The sequence below is a fragment of the Sinocyclocheilus anshuiensis genome, unplaced genomic scaffold (genome assembly GCF_001515605.1).
Source record: "Sinocyclocheilus anshuiensis isolate Anshui unplaced genomic scaffold, SAMN03320099.WGS_v1.1 scaffold1284, whole genome shotgun sequence".
NCBI lineage: Eukaryota > Metazoa > Chordata > Actinopteri > Cypriniformes > Cyprinidae > Sinocyclocheilus > Sinocyclocheilus anshuiensis.
The window spans coordinates 200,417-211,218 of record NW_015546083.1 but is presented as its reverse complement, the minus strand read 5'-3'; the positions used below and the strand labels follow the sequence as shown (position 1 = coordinate 211,218).

The following is a 10,802-nucleotide window of genomic DNA, read 5'->3' as shown; positions in this document are numbered from 1 at the left end:
AATAGACTGTAGTTCCTAATATGGTGTAATATCTCATTTGTATTCCCTACCACTAGATGGCAGACATGTAGTACTTCAATTCTAGACCAAAATTACGTACATTACTATTCAAAGTGTTCGAGGAAATAGCAGAGCAAGTGAGCCATCGTGTCATTGATGCGGAAGCAGTTCAGTTCATAGCGTGCGAGTAAATTGTGAGATTTGTGAGAAAAAATTGCCAAATGGATAATAAAAAGTTGAAGACAGGTCTGGAAGTAGCACTAGCTCTTTGGATCCAGTCAGAGCAGCTCTGGATCCAGTGCCCCAAAGAGGTGGGAGTGGCCGCGGTACACGGTGCAGTCAGTGTGAGGTAAGGTCTGTGTGCTGTGCCATGCAATGAGAGGTACCATACTCTCAAGAACTATAAACTGTGTCACCTAGATACCTGATTGGGCAGATAGCTGGTCAACTGATCAAAAAATAGGCACATGCATTTTACTATGGCACAGTAATATAGTAATAATTTACTACTTTCTCCTGTTTTACTGTTGATTTCCTCTTTTCCTGATCATTTGAAAAGACAAAGAAAAAAAAACATGCAAATAAGTTCAAACATCCATTCAATATCTATTATTTCCTGAATATTACTGATGAACTGATCAAAAAATAGGCTACTGTTCGCATGCATTTTACTACTATGTAGTATAGTAATATAGTAATAATGTAGTACTTTCATCTGTTTTATTGTTGGTTTCCTCTTTTCTGATCATTTGGAATGAGGATAAAAAGACAAAAAAAAAACGTGCAAATAAGTTCAAACATCTATTCAATATCTACTATTTCCTGAATATTCTGAAATTCAAGATGGCCGCCCATGATGACGTCATAATATGCAAATTAGACGAGTATATTTACACCCCACATAAACTTTCGGTCATGCCCAACATTTTTCTAATTTACAGTAGATCTCTATCTTTAAGCCACAAGCTTTTGAAATCTTGATGTCAAAATCCAGCATTTTTCCAAACATCACTAGCGCCTAAAGGGTTAAGATAGTTTTGGGGGGCTAAGGTGACAGATAGGGGGGCTGAAACCCACCTAAAAAGGGTTTAGAACCGTCCTTTTCTAAACCCTTTATGGTATAGCGTGCTTATTATACTGAAACATAAATATATAACCAGTTTACCTGATTCAATGTGATGGCTGAGCCTGTTTCTGAGATAACAACATGCCAATCCGTGGTTGGATTTCCGACATGGCTAACCGTAAATAATCTTACACTGTCAATAAGCGTGACTGATACTCGAGCCAACTCTGCTCTAACTGTCGACTAGCAGTGGGAGTCAGATTGCCCCCTAGTGGATGGCTAAAGATTTGCTAACTCATATTCATAAATCCTCAAGGGAATGTCACCCTTGACAGGTGCTGGGCCCCACAGGTTGAAAACCCCTGCCTTAAATGTTGAGGACTATTGCATGTTTGAGCCTATATTCAGTACAAGTAAAATACTTAAGTATTGTTAAAATCAGATATGCTAAGACTTTTGCTCAAGTATCATTCAAACTGGTCAATTGTAACTTGTAATGGAGTCATTTTCACTGTAAGGCAAGGATTTGCAAAGTCAAAGGCAGTGGGCCTCCCTTTTGACACAATGCACACAATGGCGCCTCCCCCACTCCCTAATTTTCAATAGTAAAAATTACTTTTTAATTTTCATAATTCACAATGTATGTATTTAGTGCAACAACAAAACCTGTGAAAGGAAAATAAATACATTTGGTTTGATAATTTTTAATACCAATAAGCACTAGTCAAGCTGTGATACCAAACAGGACCACAGGGAGATGGCAGTTGCCTTATCTTGACTGCATATGGATCTATTCAGAATCGTTAAACCATTGACCCTCACATACTCTAAAACACACTTCTTCGGCCAGCATCCACTGGCAGGAAATTAATTTTGACAACTATGCAACTATGCATATCAATATTAACAGACTCTCATGTAATTTACATGTTCAGTATAGACTGACAAACTCCCTGCTAGAATCTTATTGCATTCTATCCCTTCCTCACCCATATGGTAAATGACTGATTGTTGACTTTGAGCTGAAGCTATAGAAGATTTACACAGGAAATACTTATAAAATGCAAAGTATTTTCACATATCATCAAACTTCTCTCTGGTGTCTACTGGAAATTTCTCATCCAGTAAAAGCATAGCTGTGTTCTGATATAGAGAGTAAGAGAGCAAGAAATATACAGAGAGAAACTAGAGAAGTGTAGATGTGTTGGGCTGCTGCAAAGAGACAGTACACTCTAATCCTGCTCTGTGTGTTCCTATTCCACTAAATGGAATTGCAAAATTAATATTTTCCAAACAGGATCCTCAAGCATTCACCACAGGTCTGACTTCCATTCACAGGAGACTGGAAATGTAAGCTCATGTGAAATTACGCATTCTGGTGCATACAAAATCTTAAGGTTGGAGAATTGTGACCTGCAATATGATTCCCAGATACACCTCATGACTGAATTTAAAGATCACAAAATTAAAAAGTAAAGGTTTAAAGCATTGCACACAAGTGGAGTAAATTTCTGATTTTGAATGTGTTATTTGTAATGTATTTTTAATTAAAAACTGAAGATATAGTGTGGCAGTATCTTAAGATGTTAAATGTAAAAACCTTTGCTCTGAGCTTGAGACAGATGTTCTGCTGGTGTGAGCGCTGTTTCTGAACTTCCTGCTGCTGTATGTGAGATATTATGCAGTCCTCCAACATGTTCAGAGCCCTCAGGAGAAGCTCTGAGTGATCCCGCTGCCAGCCCTGCAGTATCAGATTCTTCTGTGAGATGCTGAAATGATACCAGTCGCTCTGACGCTCATGTGCACTCTGCAATATAACAAATAACCACAGATACAGTGACTGTTGACAAGCATGACCAGGAAACAGACTGACATAAGTATTCAGACCCCAGCTTAGTTGAAGCACGTTTAAGCAGCGATTGCGGCATCAAGTCTTTTGGGGTTTGATGCAAGAAGCTTTATACCCATGGAATTCTTTCTTTCTTACTTTCTAAACAAGTGTATATAACTTGGTTAGGGTTTGCAGCTGATTTTAAAGCTTACCAATTTTTTAATGATTTGGCTATCTACAGTCTGTCATATAAATACACAAGGAAGATTGGCCTCTCCGTAGTAATCGTGGCCCCTCTTGTGCCCCACAGTAGAAAAAATCCTAGAATCACCTCTTCATTTGTTGTTAGTAAAAGTGAACAAATGAAACCTTATCGCTGTGATGACATCCTCAACTTAGACATCATCTGTCTGTTGAAATATCATTAAATGACAAAATGAAAACAAAAAATCCACATGATATGACAAGAACAACCCATGCGCTGCTGTTCCTGGGCCAGTTTAAAGCCTGCTCACAACAAATCTGATGCATCTAAGCAACATTAGAGTACAGTATACAGTAAAATAGATGCGAGTACATCTCTGTGCAATATGACTTAAATGTCAAATTATTAAAAAAATATATCACCTTCTACGTTGAACAGTTGAACAGTAGAGTAAGTGCTGTTTGTTAAAATTAAAAATCTAATAGCTCAAGTTTACTAAATTAAAAATGCAGGCCCCAGAGCAAACTCAATGGAACAAAAGTCAGTACACCTTTTATTACTGATATTCAAATATCTCAATTCTAAACACAGACTCAATCCTCCTTGATATGAAGAATACCAGTTTTGCACACATTTCTGGATTGCTGGATTGATTGATTTTTCAGCAGCTGATTGCTGGAGGGGTTTATTGCTATATATGATGTTGTTGTTGTATTGGACTTAAGTCAGGTGACATACTTGGCCAGGTCAGTTTTTTTATTTTTCTTTAGAAACAAGAAAGAAACTATTTAAGTGTGATTTAGATCATTATCAGTCATCTTGTCGTCCAGTATTTTGGTAAATGCACCATGAATCTATAGATTGTAAAAGTAGCACACTGTCTGTAGCATCATTTAGAAGTATAGACTCTACAGCTCTGATTATGGTACTGTGGCTTATTCTACACCATCTGATTACTGCTGAAACTATGTTCAGTATGTTTGTTTTTGATTTTTCATAAAATGAATTATTCTGCTTGTCAACTTCAATTATTGAGAGTTAATACTAATTTGAATCATTTGATATTTGTTTGCTATATTGCCCAGGAGTGTACTCACTTCTGTTATATACTCTAAGTCACTTGTTGCCACCTACTGGTAAAGCAATGTAACCTACAGACAGGGTCAGATAAATCAGATAAATTATTTTAAATGCATCTTTTCAGTGTCACTGAGGTGAATCCACATCCCCACCAACAAGCATTTTACACACAGTAGCTTTATTTTACATAAAAGTAATAATAATAATAATAATAGAAAAAAAATAAAAAGTAATTTTATGAATTATACAAGGCATATTTACTGTATGTAAACTATAAACAGAAAATCATCCTACATCTTAAAAAATAAGCTTTTCGTTTAGTTTTGACGAACTTCTGGTTTAAGCCCCACCCATATGAATTTCTTTCTGAATAGAGACACCAAAACAGACAGATGTTAATTTATTACCGGATACATTTCTAATGCTTTTTTAGGTAGTTCATTCAGTTTTTACAAAAATGTTCCATATTTCGTGTATATGGGTATATATTGGGCTAGGATATACTATTGTTTGGTCAGAATAGGTCAACCCTACGTGTATGTGCATAAGGGTTAATGTATGGGTGACTCTGCACAACTTGCCGCCTACGAAGCACACCAGACCTCACCAGAGAGAGAAAGACAAAAGGAGACCATTCTATGCAGGAGTACTGACCAGTTCCTGTTTGGATATATGTGGCAGCATTCTCTGCAACATGTCAATGTAAAGTGAGCGCTGGTTCCGCAGACTTGGGGAATACTGACTCATTATGTGCTGGAAACACTCATGATCTGCTGCATTCCAGCCACAATTCCTGAGACAAACGGACAAAGTATACAAATGACACTTCACAGATAATACTTCCAGGATTATACAGGTCCAGCCTGCTTCTGCCTCGAAGTTAAAAAAATAAATAAAAGTTCTACAAAACCGTTGTGATCAAGTTTAGCATCATTCCTAACAATGGCCTGCAATAAATGGCCCCTCATGGATTTGTTTAAAAAACAACTTTCTAACTGTACATAGTTTTGGAACAAGTCATGGCCACTGTAGGTGATAATAAAGAGTTAATAATAATAATAAGTATGTTACCTGTCCAGGCCTTGCAGTCTGGTCTCCACTATCGCTAATCTGAGTTTATATTTCTCAGTGAGAGAATTAAAGCTGTGGATAAGATCTGATTGGAGTTCAGGATATGGGCAGTCTACAATAAAGATCTCATCTGGAACCTTCTCCAAATATGCTACCTGGTCTTCCATTGCAGCAGACAGTAGGTTCTCCTACAGGACAAATACAGTTTTATCTTCAAACATGGTTGACAAAATGTTTTACTACAAATTAATGACAATTATAGTACAAACACATTGTTGTACACATTTACACACCAAATCTCACTGATTAATGTTTGATTAAAGACCCAGTGAAATTAAAACAGAAGTTTTGTGGCTATTTGTCCATGTCTTTTTGAGATATCACTTTTTAAAATGTTCTTTAAAATGAAAATGTCCCTCCCCCAGAACTTCTGTCACCTGACTAGAAATGGCAGGTAGTCAACTGTGATTCATTCATCACGGTCATGTAACTAAAGGTTAATGGCATTAATAAAAAAAAATCAGAAGGCCTTTAAATGATATTTTACCTAATAAATGTATTTCAAATAGAATGATACTTATGAAAGCCTGTGGCCCATTAAAATCAACATTTTAAAAGCCACATAGCATATGACAACAAATATGGGAGGCTGCCCAAAAATACTGAAAGGATAGTTCACCCAAAAATTATTTCATGTACTCACTCACCCTCAAGTTGTTCCAAACTTGCATGAATTTCTTTCTTTGCTTGAACACAAAAGTATATATATTTTAAGGTGAGTAAATAATGACACAATTTTCAGTTTTGGGTGAACTATCTCTTAAGACTGACCTATAAAATTACAGGTTACCAACATTTTAATGTGAAGTGCAAAAAATATAGGCCTATAGTACAAGTGTAATTTTAAATTACCTTGAGTTCAGTAACACAGATGTCCTGCTGTAGAGACACACATTCACACTGCATTCGGTCTATGACTTCCTCCTGCTGCTGTCTGACAGACAGAACCTAAAACACAAAGAAATGGGGATAATCAAAGTTAGAAAATCAATGTATATTTTGTATGAAATATATACAAACATAATTAGTTTCTGTCACAAAACAGGAGAGGAGACTTCACGAGTGCAGTGCAACAGGCTTTATTGACAGAAATGAGCAAAACAGGCTGGAGCAGGTGAGTTGGTAGATGGTAGTGGTGCATTGTAACTTAGATGGTAAAACAGGCTTGAAATGGAGTCCTTGCTGAACTGATGATGAGAAGTAGATGATCCAAATCAGGACAGATGATAAAGAACTGAAGATGATTGCAGGTAAAGGATAGCGAGCTGAACAAAGGGAGTTGGGCAGTAACACACCTAGGTGGTTGAAGAGACCAGACGCTGAGTGTTGGTGAAGTGCTGGTTTATGTGTGGCCATAATGTGATGCAACAGGTGTACCGAGTTCAGGCGATTGAGATTGTGTGGGAGGATTTATGGGATCTGTTGCTGAAGGTGCAGTTCGGGAAGTTGGGTGGCTCCCAAAGACTGAGATGGGCAATGACGGGGTGGCCTCAACCTCTGGATGCAGGACGGACAGGGTAGTTGGTATGGAACTCACGATTATTGATCAAAATTAGAGAACATATACAGATATCTCCAAGTTATTGGCGTTAATCTGGGACCTGTTGCTAATTTCCTTAATTATATGACAAACCCTGTTTAGCTGACAGCACTCCTCCAAATTTCACTGAGATTGCAAGATGCTGGGCCGCTCTAAGGTGACTGAAAGCCTGGGACAGGAGGTTGTCCAGATGAAGGCTAAAGGGATGACCCTTTCAGCCATTGCAAGAGAAGTTGGTTGTTCCAAATCTGTGATTTTTCAAATATTGCAGCTTTACAATGACACTAGTTCAAGTCCCCCCAAAAAGGCTGGTCTTCCACATAAGACAAATGCATGAGAGGACAGGATAATGTGGAGATTGTCAATGGGGAATCGGTTCAACACTGCAGCTGGAATTGCTTGCCTGTTCAGTGCTGAACAGGGTAAGGATCTGTCTCGGCACGTCTAAGAGAAGTCGAACAGAAAGCACACTCTGCAGTGACCAAGCCTCTCATCAGCAGAAAGACTCATATATATAGCTATATGCTATAGCTAATATTCCCAATAGGGTCTGGCTGCAGACATGCACTTGCACTCTCAGACACCTGTGCTTCTGCTCCAAACTCAATATAATCCTCCTCATTATTAAAACATAATTAATATGTACAGGCAAGGAGATGAGCCCAGAATAAAAGCATTTTCCCATATAGAATAAACTGTCATAGAGCTTTTATTTATAATGATCTTCTATGGGAGGAAAACATTTAACGTGCAATTTAACACATTGTGTTCTGGCCTCGTCTGCTTGCCTGTATGGATTTGGTCCTTTTAATTTCAATTTAATGCATTTCTTAATGCACGTAAATAGTTTACGTCAACAATAAGCAACAACAAAAACCACAGTGTATTGTCTCTATTGGCAACATGCACGATTTGTGTCGATTGCAAGTGACGTTAGCAGAGAGTGCAGGTAGTGATTACAAGTGACATTGTAATTTTGTTTATTTTTTCTTGTCTTCACTACCTGGCTACTGTTGTATAATTTTGAGAGATTCAATTTAAAAAAGTAAAAAATAAATAAAAAATAAAAAAGATTGCAAGTGACGTCACTAGCAGAAGCGCAGGTGTCTGAGAGTGCAAGTCTGAGTGTCAAAGTGAAAGTGAAGTGACGTGTGGCGACCCATACTCGGAATTTGTGCTCTGCATTTAACCCATCCAATTGCACACACACAGTAGTGAACACACACACACCGTGAACACACACCCGGAGCAGTTGGGGGTTCGGTGCCTTGCTCAAGGGTCTCACGTCAGTCGTTTTATTACGGGTGGAAGAGAGCGCTGGTTATTCACTCCCCCCACGACAATTCCTGCCAAACCTGAAACTCAAACCCACAACCTTCGGGTTACAAGTCCAACTCTCTAACCATTAGGCCACAACTGCACGTGCATGTCTGCAGCCAGACCCATCTCAATATTCCTTAAAATTTTGAGCAAAGCAAAGCAAGGCAAGGCAAGTTTACTTATATAGCACATTTAATTCACAATGGTAATTCAAAGAAAGTTTTGGCACATCCAACTATTAATTTCATCAATGCATTGGCAAAGGGAGTCAATAGGGCTGTAGTCATTTGGCGATAAGGCTAGGTAAACCTGGGTATCATCTGCATAGCTGTGATAGGCAATTTGGTTCTTTCTCATTATTTGACTCAGTGGGAGCATATACTGTACAGACTGAACAAGAGTGGCGTAAGAACAGACGTCCACTTAGACTTATGGTCACCTTTCTGTGCTGTGATGTGGTCAGAAACCAGATTGAAAATTGTCCAGGTATCCATTTGAGTTTAAGTAGTTGTTCGGCTGATTAAAAACAACATTTTCAATAATCTTGCCTATAAAAGGAAGATTTGATATTGGTCTATAGTTGTTCAATATGGTGTTATCAAGATTGCTCTTTTTCAGGAGGGGCTTAACAACTGCAGTTTTCAGGGAGTTTGGAAAAGTCCCAGAAAGAAGTGAGGTGTTTACCACTTCTAAGAGATCTGCTTTTAAACAGTTAAACACACTTTTGAAGAAAGATGTGGGAAGTCTGTCAAGGTAACAGGTTGACGATTTAAGGTGTTGTACTATTTCTTCTGAAATTTTGCTTTCAATTTCTTCAAAAACAGACATATTAACTTCTTTTTGAGATTGTGGTCGAATCTGTCTGACCTCTGCATAACTTGAGGATGTGCCTTTCTGATATTATGATCTTCTCAGAAAAGAAGAAAGCAAACTCATTGCATTTGCTGTCGGAAAGCATTTCACTGGGAAACTGACTTGGGGGGTTTGTTAGTCTCTCAACAGTAGCAAAAATAGTGTGAGTGTTTTTTAAATGACTGTTTATAAGGTTTGAGAAAAAGGTCTGTCTAGCTGTGCCTAGTTCCATATTGATGAAGGCTGTCTTTATAGATTTCATGTTTCGTCTTCCGCCACATCCGCTCAGCTTTTCTGCTTTGTCTTTTCATACTATGTACTGCTGTTGAGTTTCTCCAAGGTGCTTTTTGTCTGCCAGTCTTCTTCCTGACTTTCACAGGAGCAATATCATCAATAACATTCTTAACTTTTGAGTTAAAGGAATCAAGCAGAAGATCGACAGAGTCTGCAGATATGCTTGGTGTTAAAGATATAGCCTTCAGAAATAGCACACTAGTGTTCTCATTTATGCATCTCTTTCTGACAGACACAGATCTAGATTCAGCCGTAGCAGAGTTCAATATATCAAAGAAAATACAGAAGTGATCAGATAGTGCTACGTCCTTAATAACAATAGATTGAATGTTTAGACCCTTACTGATGAGTAAATCTAAAGTGTCCACGATTGTGTGTGGGTTCATGCACATGCTGAATCAGGTCAAAATTGTTTAAAACAGTTATCATTTCTTTTGTAGTATTGATTTCTGCATTATCTATATGAATATTAAAATCCCCAGCAATAGCAAAACAGTCAAACTCTGAGGATATCATTGATAACAGTTCAGTAAACTCCTCAACAAAGGCTGGAGAGTATCGTGGAGGCCCGTAAATAATGATAAATAGAATGCGTGGAGCAACTTTCAGCACAATACCTATATATTCAAAAGACAAAAAATGACCAAATGGCACTTGTTTGCATTGATCGACATCTTTAAAGAGAGCAGCTACACCTCCTCCTCTCCAAACAGCTCTGCATACACTCATAAAAGTAAAGTTAGGAGGGGCTGTTTCATTTAGGACTGTTGCACTGCAGCTGTCTTCTAGCCCTAGACAGAACAAGCGTGTCTGGTACCGGAGCAGAATCAACACTGAACTAACGGCTGCATCTGAAACTGGAAAATGCTGCCTTTGGAGGACACATTTCAAGTTAGGAAGGCATTAAGACACGTTGAATCCAATGTTAGCTTAACTTCCTGCATCCTGAGATACCTTCATCTGGTCGATATTTAAAGGCAGAATAGATGCATCCTTCGCTGCCTTGATACCCACAATCCTATGTGTTCTATCCCATGATGGTTGATCAAATAAATCATTGAATATTTGCTTAGTTATCACCAAAGCTCGTTCTATTTTGTTGTAGATCATTGAACCGTTAAGCTGCCTCAGAAGCATGTCCTATATCAGTTTTATGAGTTACATTCATGAACAAACGCTGCCTGCGAAGTCATTGGCTGATAGGCGGCGGACACATAAATTGATAATCCCGTCAACAAAAGAGACAATTTTATATCGCCACGTCCGAATGAGAAGAATAGGTCTATGACCAGGACCTTTTTACAACCTCCCTGACCTCAGGGTTTCCTCTGTGCTCCCCTTTCTCTAAATTCCAGGAAAACGCACCCTTTTCTCTCTCTGCGGTCAGACAAAGGGACATAAAACTTACAACAGACAATTTCAAAAGACAATCATTAAAAGTATAAAAGGGCAACTATATTCCCAAATATTATGTTTTGGGCCT

The 10,802-nt window shown here is 38.2% G+C and overlaps 1 protein-coding gene across 1 annotated transcript in view; it reads right to left on the bottom strand.

Annotated features, from left to right (window-relative positions):
* Positions 1 to 10,802, bottom strand: part of LOC107699961 (coiled-coil domain-containing protein 148) — a 74,588-nt gene that overhangs the window by 27,797 nt on the left and 35,989 nt on the right. The window contains exons 7-10 of the mRNA XM_016501425.1: positions 6,166 to 6,261; positions 5,254 to 5,441; positions 4,837 to 4,975; positions 2,667 to 2,873 (exon numbers count right to left, since the gene is read on the bottom strand). Of these exons, the coding sequence (XP_016356911.1) occupies positions 2,667 to 2,873; positions 4,837 to 4,975; positions 5,254 to 5,441; positions 6,166 to 6,261 (630 nt within the window). The remainder of the gene's footprint in view (positions 1 to 2,666; positions 2,874 to 4,836; positions 4,976 to 5,253; positions 5,442 to 6,165; positions 6,262 to 10,802) is intronic.